The sequence below is a fragment of the Pteropus alecto genome, unplaced genomic scaffold (assembly GCF_000325575.1).
Source record: "Pteropus alecto unplaced genomic scaffold, ASM32557v1 scaffold761, whole genome shotgun sequence".
Lineage (NCBI taxonomy): Eukaryota > Metazoa > Chordata > Mammalia > Chiroptera > Pteropodidae > Pteropus > Pteropus alecto.
In genome coordinates, this window is record NW_006431558.1 from 796,912 (window position 1) to 813,573 (window position 16,662).

General features: G+C 54.0%; 3 protein-coding genes and 1 pseudogene across 4 annotated transcripts in view; 2 read left to right on the forward strand and 2 right to left on the reverse strand.

Moving 5' to 3' along the window:
- CDKN2D (cyclin dependent kinase inhibitor 2D) overlaps nucleotides 1-2,015 on the forward strand; it is a 2,413-nt gene extending 398 nt beyond the window's left edge. Inside the window, exons 1-2 of the mRNA XM_006905878.3 lie at nucleotides 1-18; nucleotides 1,062-2,015. The exon at nucleotides 1-18 is cut by the window's left edge and continues 398 nt beyond it. Coding sequence (XP_006905940.1) covers nucleotides 1-18; nucleotides 1,062-1,421 — 378 coding nt within the window. The 3' untranslated portion in view covers nucleotides 1,422-2,015. The remainder of the gene's footprint in view (nucleotides 19-1,061) is intronic.
- A 415-nt stretch (nucleotides 2,016-2,430) lies between these two features.
- KRI1 (KRI1 homolog) lies at nucleotides 2,431-11,284 on the forward strand. Of its 2 annotated transcripts, none has more exons than XM_006905879.3 (19): nucleotides 2,431-2,585; nucleotides 2,695-2,768; nucleotides 3,454-3,559; nucleotides 3,951-4,056; nucleotides 4,314-4,368; nucleotides 4,446-4,495; nucleotides 4,772-4,868; nucleotides 4,960-5,037; nucleotides 5,324-5,451; nucleotides 5,765-5,891; nucleotides 5,978-6,073; nucleotides 6,161-6,331; nucleotides 7,283-7,358; nucleotides 7,459-7,547; nucleotides 7,630-7,756; nucleotides 7,844-7,974; nucleotides 9,306-9,370; nucleotides 9,477-9,575; nucleotides 10,349-11,284. In XM_006905879.3, the coding sequence occupies exons 1-19, from the start codon at nucleotides 2,474-2,476 to the stop codon at nucleotides 10,689-10,691; spliced, it is 2,130 nt and encodes a 709-aa protein (XP_006905941.1). In that variant the 5' UTR covers nucleotides 2,431-2,473; the 3' UTR covers nucleotides 10,692-11,284. The 2 variants fall into 2 exon arrangements, with proteins under 2 accessions (XP_006905941.1, XP_006905942.2); XM_006905880.3 differs by having other exon boundaries at nucleotides 4,449-4,495.
- Nucleotides 9,832-9,950, reverse strand: LOC112471672 (annotated as a pseudogene).
- Nucleotides 11,241-16,656, reverse strand: ATG4D (autophagy related 4D cysteine peptidase). The gene is made up of 10 exons (XM_006905915.3): nucleotides 16,542-16,656; nucleotides 15,944-16,027; nucleotides 15,690-15,863; nucleotides 15,139-15,415; nucleotides 15,001-15,065; nucleotides 13,373-13,503; nucleotides 12,398-12,476; nucleotides 12,243-12,319; nucleotides 12,042-12,161; nucleotides 11,241-11,489 (listed from the first exon to the last, which is right to left on the reverse strand). The coding sequence occupies exons 3-10, from the start codon at nucleotides 15,748-15,750 to the stop codon at nucleotides 11,307-11,309; spliced, it is 993 nt and encodes a 330-aa protein (XP_006905977.2). The 5' UTR covers nucleotides 15,751-15,863; nucleotides 15,944-16,027; nucleotides 16,542-16,656; the 3' UTR covers nucleotides 11,241-11,306.
- Nucleotides 16,657-16,662: the final 6 nt, after the last annotated feature.

The window sequence follows — 16,662 nt, forward strand, 5'->3', positions numbered from 1 at the left end:
GACCGCACTACAGGTGAGGCCGGGCTGTCTGGCAGCGAGGGCGGGCCGAGGACTGGAATCCCAGACCCCTTTCCTCTCGTCTCCTGGCCCTGGTGGTGGCTGACTGGGTTCCGTTTCTCCGTCTCTCGGCTGACGTTTCTCCCTGTCCCCTTTGGAAGGTGGGTGGTGGATGGGGTTAGGATGGGGGAGGGAAAACCTTTCCATCTCTGGAGGATTCCTCGTTCTCTGGGTGCGGGGGATCCAATTTCCCTGGGGAGGTTCTTATTTCATGAGTGAAGGTTTAATTTCTTTGGATTCCGTTTTCATGGGCACGGCTCTGGTTTCTTTGGGCTTCTATGCGGGGGGTGGGGGGTATCAGATCGATGGAAGAAGGGATTCATGGCTCCAGGGCGTTCTTATTTTCTAGGGGATTCTCTGAGAAGTATACAGTTTCTTGGGGGGGAGGGAATCTCCCTGGGGGGTGGGAATCTCCCTGGTGTTTTTCGTATTTCTGGTATATTATGAGGGGTCCCAGTGGGGAATAGTTATTCCCTGGGAATCATTTTACAGGAGAACCCCACTTCTTGTGGGGTTCAAGTGCTCTAGGGAGCACTCCAATTACATGGGAGGGGTTATTCCTCGGAGAGAAGGGGTTTCAGATTCCCTGGGCATCTCCTTTCTCTTCAGGGGGCTGTCAAGTTCTTTTGGGGGGTGCAGTTCTCATTCTATGAGGCCACTTTCCTGGAGGGGGTGTTGTATTTCTTGGTTATTTCTCTTATGTAAGGGAGGAGTCCTCTGGTTCCTTGAGGAGGGTCTTAGGTTGAAAGTTTCCATGGGGGCTATTCCTTGGTGTGTGTCTTATCCTTTGGAGGGTGACTAGTTTCTTGAGGGTCCCTATTCCTAGGAGCCTTGTTTTCTGGGGTCTCAAACAGCTGCCTGGGGACTTGTGTTCCCTGGGCTTTTCCCATTCTCCAGAGAATCTCTTCTTTGGTGTTCCCTATTACTGAATAACCCCTCTCTCCAATGACCCTTTTTCCTGGAACCCATCCCTTGAGGAACCCCTACTCTCTGCCCCCACACAGGTCATGATGTTTGGTAGCCCTGCCATTGCCCTGGAGCTCCTGAAACAAGGTGCCAGCCCCAATGTCCAGGACGCCTCTGGCACCACTCCAGCCCATGATGCAGCCCGCACTGGATTCCTTGACACACTGAAGGTTTTGGTAGAGCACGGAGCTGATGTCAACTTACCTGATGACACCGGGGCGCTTCCCATCCATCTGGCGGTGCTAGAGGGCCACACGACTGTGGTTAGCTTCCTAGCTGCTGAGTCCGACCTCCATCACAGGGATGCCAGGGGGCTCACACCCTTCGAGCTGGCACAGGGAAGAGGGGCTCACGATCTTATGGACATGCTGCAGGGGCACACGGTGGCATCGCTGTGACCCGAGGCCACCCACTCCAGCAACAGGACCCAGCTGGGTTCTACGTCAGAAGAGGAAAGAAACACTTTCTCTTCTTGTTCCTCCTGCCCACTGCCAAAGGTGGAGGGCACCAGTTTGTGGCTTGTTGGTGTTGATTTCTGAGGTGTGTGTGTTTAAGGAGGTATTTCTCACTTATTTTTCTTACCCCTTTTGGTGTACTGGGCAGAGAAGGGCTCCTGCAGGCAACAGCCACCTAAACGGTTCAGTTTCCTCCAAGCCCCAGACTGCTGGGGCTGCAGATGAGTCCCAAGGGCAGAGCGTTTAAAGCTTCAGCCCCAGTATGAGGTCATCGCTTCCAGAGCTCCTGGAACCTGGTGACTTTGGCTGGCTGTAACCAGAGAGAGACCTCAAGTGTGCACACTGCTTTCGAGCATGGGGGAGGGGGGAGTTTCAAATGAATAAAAGGGTAGTATGACTTCATATTTTGTTGTAAGTTTGTTTTCCAGTCTCTTGTACAGCGTTAAAAAAAGATTCTATTTATTAAGCTTTACGGAAAATAGTTGTGTGTGATCATTTAATGTTTGTACCCATTAAATTAAGGCTTGTATACGATCACAGCGCTGGTGGCTTCTGATTTTTGAATCTGTGATGGGGAGTCGCGCGTCCAGAATGTTTGTGGGGAGGGGGCCACAGGGGTCGTGGATCGTGGATGCTTTGGGGCAAGGGAGAGGGTGGTAATTCCCAGGGTGCCAGAGGCGAGTGAGCTGGGTGGGGCACCGGTTTGCGCTGTCAGAACGGAAAGGAGGCAGGAAACCGCTAGTGGAGAAAGAGCCCCCAGATGTCAGCTGGGTGCCGGGAGCCCAGGGGGTGGGGTGGGGTGGGCGGTGGCTGCAGCCTCCCCCGCAGAGGCGTGATCCGTGGGCGGTGACTGCGGTCACCTGGCGTAAGGGATACCGGAAAACCAGGGGGCGGGGTTAGGTGCGGCCCGCCAGGCTCCGACCTGTTTAAAGTTCGAGTTGGGAGGGGCTGAGAACAGCCACGCCTCCTTGGAGCGCTCGCCGTACGCGTGCGCAATGGGCCGCAGAGCCGCCATGCCGGAACCGCGCGGTTCCTCGCCCCTGCGGGTGAACGCCGCGTTCGCCGCGCGGTACAGTCGCTACCGGGAACGCGAGGAGCTGCAGCGGCGTGAGTGCGGGGCGCATGCGCGCAGGACGGCGCTGCAGGGTCGTTGGGAAGTGGGGGTTGATCTGGTCCCCCGAGGCTGATTTGGGGGGCTCCCATCTGTGCCCCGCAGTGAAAGATCGCTACCGAGACCGAGGCAGCGGCGACGACTCCAGCTCCGAGTCTGACTCCAGCGACGAGCGCGTGGTGAGCTTCCTCTTCTCCGTCCCGGACAAGCGAGAGTCATTCAAGCCCCCCACCGCATCCTCACCCCGACTGCTGGGGGCGGCTAACTCTCAAGCCCACCGTGCACTACCAAAGTGCCCAACCTCTCGCCCCCAATCCCAGGGGGGACAGACAGCGCCCTCCCTGTCCCCCAAGGGATTGCCAAATACCCCCATTCCTCTCCCTCGCCAGGGATCCACCTGTTCAGATGTGTTTGGTGCGATCCCTCTGTCCCTCGTTTTATCTTCCAAGAATCTAACCATTTTTGTGTCCTACTGTGTCCCGAAAGAGGGACGTCTCTGCCATTTGGGGCACCCAGCTTCTCCCCACATTAACCACATCTTCCCACCTCACTGTGCAGCCTAGTCCCTCCTGCTGTTTACCACGTGCCCTATGCTACTTGTCTCATGTCAATCCTTTGTACCCTCCCTTTGCCTGCTACCTTCCTCTGTCTCATACCCTGAACTTATGTGGGGCCCACCCTCCCTTCTCCTTGTCTTTGACACACCTCCACCTGCCTCTCCCCAGCGGTATCCCCCTTCTTCCTAATGTATGCCCCTTTCTCCACCCTAATCTTAATGCTCTCTTAGCCCACCTGCCCAGGCACCCACCAGAGCTCTCACCACCTACCTTCTGAAGTGTGTCCCTGATCTTTTTCCTGTCATAGGAATTTGACCCCCACCAGGAGCGTGACTTTTACAGGACTCTCTCCTTGTTAAAGAAGAAGGATCCCCGCATTTATCAGAAAGATGCCACCTTCTACCAGAGAACAGGTGTGGGGCTGGTCCTCCTCAAGGCTCAGGTTCCTCATTGCCTTTTCATCTGTTGTGACTATTTAATGAATCATTTTATGTCAAAAGTGCTTAGCAGAGTGTCAGATTGTTACCTGTTGATATTCATGGTAACTGTGTGCTTGGTACTATTCAGAGAGTAAGTTACTCTCCAGGTACTGCCAGGTGGTACTATTCAGAGAGTGAATTATTATCTCCAGGTACTGGCAGGTGGTAGCTAGTGTGATACCTCTTGTGGTACCTCTGGGAACTGGTGGCTTGGGGATTTGAAGCCTCCATGTGACTCTGGCCCAACCCAGTGGGATTCTCTACCTGGGGAAAGAAGGGGGTCGTGGTTGCGAGTGATGGCAGGCGTCTTCTGGTGGCCCCACAGCAACATCCTCGGAGAGTGAGGGGGAGCTGGCAGCTGAGAAGCAAAAGAAGGCACGGCCCATGTACCTGAAGGACTATGAGAGGAAGGTTATCTTGGAGAAAGAAGGGTGAGGAGAAAGCCTGACACGTGCTACTCAGTCCCTGTCCTCCTTCCCCTAGCAGGCGGACACATGGGGGCCTTAGGGGCAAGGGTGGGAAGAAGCCAGTGACTCACCAGAATGGAGAGATCCTCAGAGAGCAGGCTCCTTGCAGATTGCCTGCACCCCATTGGCTTCCCCACTTGCTGCTTGTAACTGCCCCCCAGCCCATTAGGGCAGACAAGCTGTGGGGAATCTGTCTTGAACTCCCACCCTTCCTCGCACAGCAAATATGTCGACGAGGAGAATTCAGACGGGGAGACCTCCAATCAGAGACTCCAGGTGAGTGGGGTGGAGGCCAGGCGGGGGTGCTGAGGGGCCCGAAGCTGGGCCTGAGGCCCACGGCACCCTCTCTGCAGCAGGTCTCGTCGAAAAGTTACGTGGAAGAACAGCAACAGCTCAAGGAAAGGTGAGCTAGTAGCGAGTGGCGAAATGGATGGGAATTGAGGCTCTGGGATTGGACAGGCCTGGGTTCAAACCTTGTTGTCACTTAATAGCTGCATGTATTTGGGCACATCACTTGCTCTCTCCATTCCTGTTTCCTGACCTGTTAAACGGGGTCGATAAAACTCTCTGTGTCTCAGCTTTTTGGGGAGAGCTCAGGGCTTAGGGAATGGAGTTAGTCTTGGGGCAGTGGGCAGGGGCCAGCCAGCTTGTCCTGAGGCTTGTTCTCTTGCATCGGCAGCTTCCGGGCATTTGTGGAAGACAGTGAAGGTGAGGACAGCGCGGGGGAAGGTGGCTCTGGGTTGCTGCAGAAACGCGCTAAAACCAAGGAGGAGAAGGTAGGTGTGGGGCCCGCCAGACCGGGGCTGGTGGCAAGGAGGGGTTGCTGTGGCTCCTGCAGACCCTCAGTGCTGGCCTTCCCTCCCCCAGGCCCAGGAGGATGCCGACTATGTCGAATGGCTAAAGGGGCAGAAGGAGATGCAGAATGTCGAGACCCTGAGAGAGCTGGTTAGTTGCCACAGATAGTTGCCGAAAGACTATACTGCCTGTCCTGCCTCTATCCAACCCTTTTCTGGAAACCAATCCTTGAAGGGGTTGCCGAGAGCACATGCTCTGAAGATAGGGTGAGCCCGTCTTGGGGCTTCAGTGTCTACATCTATGAAATGGGGATAGTGCCTCCCACCTACATAGGCTGGCTGTGAAGTTTGTCACCTGAGTCCACTTGGTGCCCACGTCTGTCTTCCTTCCTTGCCTTCAAGTTTCTAACATGGGTCCTATCACCCCTTCACCCCAGACTCATCTGAGGGAATATTGGAACAACCCAGAGCTGGATGAAGGGGAGCAGTTCCTGCGGGATTATATCCTCAACAAACGCTATGAGGAGGAGGAAGAGGAGGAGGAGGAGGAGGAGGAGGAGGAAGGGTGAGCAGCCATGTCCCGCCAGGTGCCTGGAGCCAATGCTGGCCAGAAAGCAGAGGGCACTGGGTGTTTACTTTGTCACACAGATGATAGCAGTCCTCTGTGAGGGAGAGCCACGGAGTATGGGCTTTTGGAGCCGGTTGGCACTAGTTCGAATCTGACTGTGCTGATAGACTTCTATGCCTCGGTTTCCCCATCTGTACAATGAGGGTAATGGTGGCACCCTACCGCAGGGTCTTGGGAGGATTGGGTGAGTTAATATGGCTGACACACCAGAGCTCGGCTGACCCCAGCCCCACTCCATCTCATCCCTCAGGGTTGCAGGCCTCCCGGTCCAGGTGGCTGTGGATGACTCCTCAGATGAGGGGGAGCTGTTTCTGAAGAAACAGGAGGACTTTGAGCACAAGTACAACTTCCGCTTCGAGGAGCCAGACTCGGCTTTGGTGGGTGACCAGGGCTGGTGGCTTGGGAGGAGCCGGCCTATGGAGCCCAGACTGGGAGAGCCCAGAACCATCTTTGTGGCCCACAGGTCAAAACCTACCCTCGGAGCATCATGTCCTCTGTGCGTCGCAAGGATGAACGCAGGAAGGAGAGGAGGGAGGAGACTCGGGAGCGAAAGAGGAGGGTGAGTGTGGGGGTGGTGGGTTTGGAAGGTCCCCCTAGCCTGTGGGGAAAGCCCATACCCTCCGTCTCCCCTGGCCTGCTACCATAGGAGAAGGCAAAAAAGCAGGAGGAACTTAAGCAGCTGAAGAACCTGAAGAGGAAGGAGATTCTGGCCAAACTGGAGAAGCTGCGGCAGGTCACAGGCAACAAGACTCTGGGCTTTGAGGAGCGAGACCTCGAGGACGATTTCGACCCCACCCGGCACGACCAGCTCATGCAGGTGTGGCCCCTCTGCCCAGGCCAGGCCATGCAGCCGAGCACTCGGGAGCATGGCTCTGAAACCAGTGGTCGTTTCCTGGCTGCGTGGCCTCTCTGAGCCTTTGGCTGTTTCTGTAACGTGGTCTAACCATAGTATATATCGCAGAACTATTGTAAGGATGGTTTGAGAGGAATACTCAGAAAAGTTTCTTTGAAAAATCTTGAAGGAACAGTGGGTCGCTGTATTTCTCTTAGCTCATTCATTGCACCATTGATGTTTATTGAGTTCGTGGGAACATAGCATCAGGCCACAGAAACAGGTAATGAGAGCTTTGTGGGGGAAGCAGTGGGGACCACAGGGTCCCCAAAGGCCTGACCATACCTGGAATTTCAGGGAAGGGGACTGAGGGTACATAAATTGGTCAGGTGAAAACCAGAGTAGGAGGGTTGCTATGTAGTCAGAGTTTAGCTTTCACTTTCTAGAAGCTTCTCAGTTCTGAGCTTTAGTTTCTCAATAGAATGGAGTTTTCTGTCTCGGGGTGCTAGTACAAATACAGCAAGATGCAGCCAACTTAGGTATATAATAGGTGCTCAATGAATGACATGGTTAGCAATATCTGTCTCTGTCAGGCCTCCACTGGGCCCAATACAGTGTCAGCCCTCTTAGAGCTCATGGAGTGGCAAGAGCCAGTCTAACATCCATTGATCACCTACTGTATGCCGAGGGTCAAGCAGCACAGCTGCCCCTGCCCTCTCAGAGCCCCCCAGCCTAGTGGCAGGCACTTAAGTGTATGTTTACAACCTGCAGGGTTCTGAGAGGGGATGGAGACACACAGGGGGAGGCGAGGTCTTAGAGGTGTCCCCTAACCAGCTTTGTCAGGCTTAAATCAGGGGCCGGGTCCTAAGAGGGCACTGGGGGGCCATGTAGGAGAAGAGTGGGCCCTGCTGACCCTCCTGGTCCCCGGCCCTGCAGAAATGCTTCGGGGACGAGTACTATGGCACCATGGAGGAGGAGAAGCCGCAGTTTGAGGAAGAGGAAGGGCTTGAAGGTGAGGTCACTGGGCTGAGGTGGGAGTGCTGGGCCCAAAGCCTGTGATCCCACCCTGTATCCCCTGGGCCCACCCCTGCCTGTCTGTCCTCTGGAACCAGACGACTGGAACTGGGACACGTGGGCTGGGCTGCAGCAGGGTGGAGATTGGAGCCAGCAGGAGCTGCACTGCGAGGACCCAGACTTTAATGTAAGTGCCATGGGCAGGGTGGGGCGGGGGCTCAGAGGATCCCAGAGCCCCCAGGACTGACCCACATATCCTGGCAAGGCAGATGGATGCTGACTACGACCCTAGGCAGCCACGGAAGAAGCAGCGTGAGCCCCCGTCAGCCGGTAAGAAGAAGCGCAAGTCACCCTTCGCTGCGGCCGTGGGGCAGGAGAAGCCCGTGTTCAACCCCGGTGAGGTTCCTGGCGGGCAGGCGGTGGGCAGGCAGGGGCTCTGCAGAGTCCGGCACAGCCCGGCATCCCAGCTCTCTCCCCACGCAGGGGACAAGACATTCGAGGAGTACCTGGATGAGTATTACCGGCTGGACTACGAGGACATCATCGACGACCTGCCCTGCCGCTTCAAGTACCGCGCTGTGGTGCCCTGCGACTTTGGGCTCAGCACCGAGGAGGTGGGACCCTGGGTGGGTGTGGCATACTTGGGGGCTCGCAGTAGGTAAGAGGGAGCACAAGTCAGCTGGTATTGCCACACTGCCTGTTTCCTCATCTCAAAAATGACAGGAATAATAGTATTAATGACAATACTAGTATTTCCTGCTTCAGAGGGTTTCTGCGAGATGGCAAGGCTTCATTCAAACAGCCCCTTATAAATACTACAGTTGACCCTTGAACAATGTGGGGGTTAGGGGTATCTACCCCCACACAGTCAAAAATCTACGTATAACTTTTGGTTCCCCCAAACTCAACTGTAGTTGGCCCTTCGCAACTGTGGGTTTTGCATCTGTGGATTCAACCTCTTCAGATGCAGAAGGCTGACATGCTGACTGGAAGGCTTACTGGTACCATATAAACAGTTAATAACACATGTCTTTCTATGTTATATGTATTTCATACTGTATTCTTACAATAAAGTAAGCTAGAGAAAAGAAAGTGATAAAATCATAAGGAAAATACATTTACTATTTACTGTACTTATTGAAAAAAATCCGCATAATAGGACTTGCGCAGTTCAAACCGCTGTCGTTAAGGAGTCAACTGCCTTTAATTCTGTTACCATATATCTGCAGCAGGGTGGCCATTAAGACGAGGTAGGTCTGTAGCCAGATGGCCTGGGTTTAAATCTTGGCTTAGTTACGCACTAGCTGTGTGACCTTGCTATGCCTCAGTTTCCCCATCTATAAATGGTCCTGATAACACCCCCCACTTCAGGGCTGTGGACCTGAAACAAACGTGCGGCTTTCTGAACACTTGTCCCTTCGCCATGATGGCGGTGGTTGCTCAGTAAAAGCACTAACGTTTATTGAGCTCATATCATCTGCATTCACTCTGTCTTCTCAAGAACCTTCCAATAGGTTTTGAGGGGATGCCCACCTCATAAATAAGGAAACTGAGGCCTGGAGGCAGGAACCTTGAGGTCGGAAACCTGGAGCTCCTCTATATTAGCAGGTCTGGTGACTGGCATAGAGACCCGTGTCCTGAGGCTGCTGGGAATGTGGTTGTATGTGGTTGTATGCATGAGGGCTCCGGGGCTCTGGGCCCCGGGCCCAAACTGAAATCTGTAATAAGCCACTTCCTGGCTGTGTGACTTGGGGCAATGCTTGTTTCCCAATTTGATGTCCTCCACAAAAAACATGGATTGTCCTCCACAGAAATCAGTTCTTTCCCACTGTCAAGACATCCCTGCTGGTGGTACTCTGCTTTGACTGATGAGGTGACTAGGGCTTAGAGTCAGGACCCCCCTGGGGCCCATGCAGCAGGACCCTACTTGTCCCTTTCCACACAGATTCTCGCTGCTGATGACAAAGAGCTGAACCGATGGTGCTCCCTGAAGAAGACCTGCATGTACAGGTGACAGGGTGGGGCTGGGCTAGGTATTTAGGAGGAGGGGTGGGCAGGCATGCATGGGCGCCTCCCAGAGCACCCAGTGACAAGCCTGTCCACCGGGTGCCCACAGGTCGGAGCAGGAGGAGCTTCAGGACAAGAGAGCATACAGCCGGAAGGCCCAGAACTCATGGAAAAAGAGGCAGATCTTTAAGTCTCTCTGCCCAGAGGAGTGAGTGTCCCTGGCCCGGGGAGGGTGGGCTGGGAGCCTGCAGGGTTCTGCAGGGTTTGGGTCTTGCTTTGTCGGCCACCTGTTTTATGACCTCGGGAATGGGCCCTCCTCTGAGATCTGGGTTCAGATCATGGCTGGGCTATAGCTGTGTGACCTTGGGCAAGTCGCTTCCCCTCGGGGCCTGTTTCCTCATTTATAAAATAGGGATAAGGATGGCTCATTTCCTGTTGGGTGGTTTTTTGTTTTTTTTTTTTACCGCCTACAGCACCTGGTATTTCTAGGTGGTCTCCCATCCAAGTACTAACCAGGGCTGACCCTGCTTAGCTTCCGAGAACAGATGAGATCGGGCACGTTCAGAGTGGCATGGCCGTAGACCCTGTTGGGTTTTTTGAAGATTAAGTGAATCAATTCACATGAAGTGCTTAAAACGCTGGTATCGTTATTATCATGTTCCCCGCCTCCCCAGTCTATAAAGCAGGGGTGATAGTTCACAGAGTTGATTTAAATCTGAAATGAGTTGATTTATGTGAATAGCTTAGTGTAGGCCTGGGCTCAAATACCAGAATTATCAGTGACTGTCCAGCCTCAGGGTTCAGTACCGACACTCCTGTTCTTACGTCAGATCTGGGTTTAAATTCCAGGCAGGCCCCTGAATTGCTGCATTGCCGTCTCTCCTAGCCTCTCCTTTCCTCGTCTGTAAAATGAAGGATGTGCACCCAGGAATGGGCCTAACCGTGTCCACTCTAAGCTGAGCCCTGACTTTCCTCCCCTAGGACAGACACACCCACGGAAGCCACAGGGAAACCACAGAGAGACAAAGCTGGCCCACAGGGGCAGCTGCTGGCACCCGATGCGGCCTGTGGGAAGCAGCCCCAGCCTGAGAGCCCCCCAGCACAGGAAGAGGCAGCCCCTGTGTCATCCACTGAGAAGCCACCAGTCCCCCAGAGGCGGAAGAGGGGCAAGAAGGCTCGCCTCCTGGGCCCCACAGTGACGCTTGGTGGGCATGAGTTCAGCCGTCAGAGACTGCAGGCCTTTGGCTTCAATCCAAAACGGCTGTACTTCCGCCTGCTGGGCCAGCAACGGAGGAAGCAGCAGGGGCTCAAGAGTGGCCCCTGAGCTTGATGGAGCAGGCAGGGGCCCTCAGGTTCCTAACCTCCAATCAAGCCCCTGAGTACATCCCCCTCTATTCAACTGTATAGACCTGCAATGTCTACCTACGGGCAAGGGAGAATTCTCGTCTTCCAGATGTGGAAGCTAAGGCCCACTTAACAAGTTCCCCAGGCCACTTGTAAATCTCACCTTGAGATATACCCTGGGCCCATCTCTCAAATGCTGTGTCCAGCCATAGCCAAGGTCAAGTCAAATGGCTTTATTAGCCCCCAGCAGCTTCAGTACCCCCATCAGCCCTTGGCAGGACTGGGGCTTTGAGACCAGTGACGGCACTGGTGGTCCAGTGCAAACTACAGTACTTGAGTCAGGCCCTGAGTGGTTGCCCAGGAGCCCACCCTCCCTCCCTGCCCTGTGAGAAGGGCCCAGCTGATAGGAGGCGGGCCTGTGGGCTCTGTCCTGGCTGAATGGACCCAGCCTAGAGGTTTTCTGGGCTGGGTTCAGCTGCTCTTATCAAAAGGGTGAGAAGGGGAAAGTCCCATCATCAGAGTTCAAGCTCCCACACCCAGCGTGACATAAAAAAATAAATAGTGTCTGTCCCATCTTCTCCCCCATCCTGTCCCTTTATAAAAACACAAAGTCCTCGGAGCTTGGGCGCTTGGCCTTGAGGAGCCGCCCAGCTCGAGGAAGCTGCTGAGCTGGCTGGGAGAGCTGGGAGGAGAAGTTGTCCAGGTTGTGGTCCTGAGCGTGGCCCTCGGCCAGGGTGAACATGGGGTACCGCTCTGTCGCCGAGGAGGAGCTGAGGACCTGGTGAGAGGAGGGAGAGAGCATCTCAGCCCCAAAAGCAGTAGCTGTGTTACTTATCTTGCAGGCATAGTTATCCTAACAAATATATTTAAAAAGTGCTGCCTGAACTCAACTCCCATCCTTCTAAGGCGATGACCCAGGCCAGCCAATTAGTACTTTCTGTTCTCCAGGACAGTGATTGGCTCATGTGACCCAATGCAGCCAATGAAAGGCAGCCCTGGGATTTTTGCTATGTCTGCTGGGAAAGTGGGGCTCCCTTTCCACTGAACTGGGAAGTAGGTGCCAACTCGTGCTGTAAAGTCCTGATGGAACCACAAAGCTAAGAGATAAGGAGGGGTCCTGCAACTTGAGCTCCCGAAAGCAGCTATCCCCTAAGGCAGCAATGCCTCTAGTTTTTCATATGCCCCTTTTGGGGGAGTCTATTCAGAGTTGGGCTTTTGTAGCTTTTAGGCAGCATGATGACAACACAGCCTGGAAATAGTCTCCCCACGTCTGCTGGCCTCAAGGCCTCCCACTCCAGCCCTGTCCCTTTCCCTGCTTCTTCTCACTCACCCTGGTCAGCTCTGAACACAGTGTCTCAAACTCCTTCCTGTCCCCAGCATAGAACCCCACTGTACAGCTTGGGTCCATTTTGGTGAAGGCCATCTTGCGGGGCGAGGTGCAATGGAAAGACTGGCAGACAAATGAGGGAAACTCAGGGGGCCCAGCTCCCACTACATGCCTCCAACCCCTACCCTGGGGGTCCCAGCTCACCTCCAGGGGGAAGTTAGCCTGGCTGACGTCCACAGTGGGCTGGCAGTAGTGGGGGTCCAGGTAGAGAAGGAAGTCATCTGCAGGGGAGGAGGCATGAGTGGGGTGGAGGAGCAGGGGGAGAGGGGGTGGGATGGAGCTGGGTGAGGCAGGCCTACCCTGGTAGCCGATGAAGTACAGCGAGTGCCGTGGCTTGCCCCCCATGATGCCTAAGCACAGCTCTGAACGTAGGAGTTCCTGTAGGGGGCAGAGTGGGCGGAGGTGAGAACCCATGGCAAGAGCTATCAGGCCATCATGCAACGAATGCTTAGCAAAGGTCCAATGTGTGCAAACCCAGGCCTGTGGGGACAGTAGCGACCAAGAATGAAATGACTGCCTCATGGAGCTGATGCGTGGGAGACAAACAAGGAACAAGATGAGTAAGTTGTCATATGTCAAAAGGTGGTAACACTGGGAGAAGAACAGAGGAGGAGAGGGAGCTCTGCAGTATATAAATAGGGGAAAGGCCTCACTGGGAGGTGATGTTTCAGCAAAGATGAGTTAAGAGTGCACCTTAGAAAATAGCAAGTGGCCTCAAGACAGGTGTTCTGGGAACAGTGTGGCTGAGGCAGAACGAGTGAAGACAGTGGGCACAGACGAGGTCAAGGAAGGGACAGGGAGATAGTTTGGGACCCTGGGAGCTGTGGGAAGATCCACGGCCTTTATTCGGAATGTAAACACACCAGGATCTTTGCAGCCTGGCTGTTCCCTTTGCCTGGAGCACTTCTCCTCTGGCTCACATGCCCCTGGCAGGAGAAGGGCTTTCCTAAGCTGCACGGCCACCCCCACCTGCCCTTCACTGTGTTAGTTTTGGTTCCCTTACAGTCCCGAGTTGTAATGCCAAAGCTATCTATTTGGTTCCAGTTCCACTGCCTGTCATTTCTCCTTTAGAATGTCCATTCCCAGAGGGCACAAATTTTTGCCTGTTCACCTCTGCAACCCCAGCAGCTGGGAGAGTGCTTGGCACATTACAGGTGCCCTGTAACTATCGGATAAACAGATGAAGGAATGAAGGGAGCACTTGTACCTACAGCAAGCTGGAAAAACCTGGAGGGCTCCTAGGGGAAGACATGGTGAAATCTGGCCGAACCTACCTTCACACAGGGCACGTACACCGGGTTGAGAGTCTCACCACCCAGCCGCACAGGCACCAGGATGACCACAGACTTCCACTCGGCTGTGGGGTCTGGCCTGGCCACAAGGCGTGCCACGTCCGCCTTGTACACTGGAAAAACAGGGGAGCAGGTCATCTTCTCATTGTCCTTTAAGCTTCATTGTGGCCCTTCATCCCCAGGGGCCCATCCTCAGCCAAGTAACATCTGGTGCGGGGAGGGGTGTGACGCTCCCATCATCAGTGAAGCACATCTTTCCAGAGCCCCCAAACTCCCTCAGACAATCCCAGGGCCACCAGGCAAGTGTGGATACTCCCATTTTACAGAGAGCAACCAAGGCCCTGAGAACTAGACGAAGAACATAAAGCCAGGAGGTGGAGCTTTCCCCGCAGCCCGGAGCCCATTCCCAGTTCCAGGCCTGACTCGTCCTCACTGACCTGGCACCTGGGTTTGCCAATACGGAACTGGGAGCACAGCAGTCCTCAACCCAACATCCCTATGTTCTTCCTCCTCAAGTCTGATCTGCTGCTTTCTATTCTCCCCCTCCTCCCTTGCTGGTGCCCAGAAGTGGATTTAACCCTTTCTGGAGACACAGCTGCTATGATCTGAATGCTTGTGTCCCTCCTAAATTCATATGTCGAAAATCCTACACCCAAGGTGATAGTGTGAAGAGGTGGGACCTTTGGGAGGTGATTAGGTCACTGAGGGTGGAGCCCTCAAGAATGAGATTAGTGCCCTTATAAAAGAGATAACCCCCCCAATTTTTAAAAACTATGTATCAGTGACAGATGTTAACGTGACTTATTGTGATCATTTTGCGATGCATAAAAATATCAAATCATGATGTTGTATACCTGAAATGTTCTGTGTCAATTTTACCTCAATGGAAAAAAAGAAACAAAAATGAGACCCCAGAGAGCTTGTTTGCCCATTCTGCCATGAGAGGATACAGCAAAACAAAGCAGGGAGTGGGCTCCTCCCAGACACCAAATTTGCCTGCACCTTGATCTTGGACTTCCCAGCCTCCAGAATTATGAGAAATACATTCCTGTTGTTTATAAGTCTGTGCTATTTTTGTTATAGCAGCCCAAATGGACTAAAACAATGGCCCTCTGTAAAAATCGAAACTTGCCCAAAACTTTTCATAAAAATGTCCAGTTTTTGTAGATTCCCTGATTAGGAGGACGGTAGAAAATAACAACCATTGCTAATATTTAATGAACATTTACTATGTGACAAGCACTGCTCTATGGGTTTAACTTGTATTATTGACTCATTTAATTCTTATGACAACTCTACGAGGCAAATGAGACCAGACTTTTGTACTTATTAGAACTGTTTACAGAGCAAGAGTTAATTGGACCTGAGAGAAAAAAGTCCTATGTCCTTCATTCTATCACTCAGGGAGCAGCCCCTTAAGTTTCCTCTCCTGCATCCAGAGGGAGTAGAGGGATCCTGAGGAATCTCCCTCTGCATGGGCCTTGAATCCTTCCAAGAGTCCCTCTGATCCAGAATTTGTTTCAGCCTGAGAAAGGTGGGTCCTAAGAGGCAGCTGAGGTAGTGACTGACTCAGGGCGAGAACCCCGTAACCTTGGTTCCCAGCCCCTTACCTGTGCAGTCCTGAGAAACATACACCACCAGGTGGGTGACCTCTGAGCAGCTCTCCACAGCTTTCCTGGGGGCAGGAGGAATGGCCTGAGTTCCTGGGGTTACCCATTGGCTCCTGTGTCCCCTGCAGCAGCCCTCACCTGAGTATATGTGCCACGAGAGATGGCCCATACCAGTCACCCGCCTTCTTGCCTGAGCTCTGCCCAAGCTCCACCAGTTGGTGTAGGCCGAAGGGGGCTTTAGGGTGGTCGGCAAACCAGGACACAATCTGTCGGTGCCGGCGTTCCTGCTCCAGCTCAGGGGAGCCCTGGGTCCAGTGAGGGGGTATCCAGCAGGCAGGCCCATGGTGCCAGTAGGGAGAGGCCAATCTTGATGGCTCAGGGGGGTCCAGGCCCACGCCCTTGACCCACATCCAGTCTGGTGGGGATGGAGTACATAGTCAACCAGTGCCAATGTGAGGGGGCACAGTTCCCATTTACTCACACTTTACAAACCATTCTAATGCTCCCGAGACCCCATGTTTAACAATTTTCACATTCCTGAAACAAACGACTCTAACTCCACCCCCAAAACTTACTTTACACACAAATCTAACATGAATTTAAACTCTTAGTTTACAAACAGTTCTAACACCGCTGACCTATGTGGTTGGCTCATACTCCTGGTGTGCCCTTCCCGCTCCGCCCCTCACCTCTGGGCAGGAAATGCAGCAAGAGGCCCTGTGCCAGCATCATCTGCCCACTGCGTAACATGCAGCCCCAGCCACAGTCCGAGGTCAGATAGCCCCCAGCAAGGGGCGGGAAGTCCCTGCGGTATGTGAGCCACAGGCGGGACACGAAGTCCCGCTGGAAACGCTGGATGTCACCTACAAGAATAGGCTTGTTAACTGCCACCAGGAACACTTCTGGGGGTTCCCCCAACCCTGGCCTGGGGGCACCAGCTTACCCTCAGTCTCGAATCGGTAGCGGCGGCCACAGAGGTGGACGCTGGAGAGCTTGCTAAAGCTGGTCCGGCTTTTGACTGCCCAACCTGCAGAGACGTGGGGCAGCGAGATAAGGGACACACAGCTTAACAGTTATGACAACAACAGTGCTCCCATCCCCCCATCTGTGAAATGGGGACCGCACTACTTTCCATCTCAGTGGTGGCACTGGGGAGTTCATGTCATATTCCTCTTAGATGGAAGTGGGGCCCCTAGGTGCAGCCACATCAATGTTTGCCATCAATTCAGGATAAACTAAGGCAGTTCTAATTACTGTACCCATTTTACAGGAGGGAAAAACAGAAGCATAGGGAAGCAAAAATGCTTGTTCAAGGTCAAGATTTGAAAACACATTCCCTGTACGACCTGCCACAGATCCGCCCTGGGCAGGGCAGGGCGGGGGACCCACAGGTGACTCACTGGAGAACAAATGGTGTATACACGGAATACAGGACAGGGTCCGGTTCCTTGACTCCCACTGACCTCTAAGCCCCCGGTCTGGCGGAAACCACGGCTCGCTCGCACCCCAGAACCCACCCCCTGGGCCCGCCCCCTCCTTACCGTACTTGACGTTGTTCCAGGCAGTCAGGAACTTCGCTTTAAACTTGTCCACTTCGTCCGGCTCCCCAGGGGCGATCCCGGACGAGCCCAGAACGGGACCGCTGGCTCCGGAGGGCCCCAG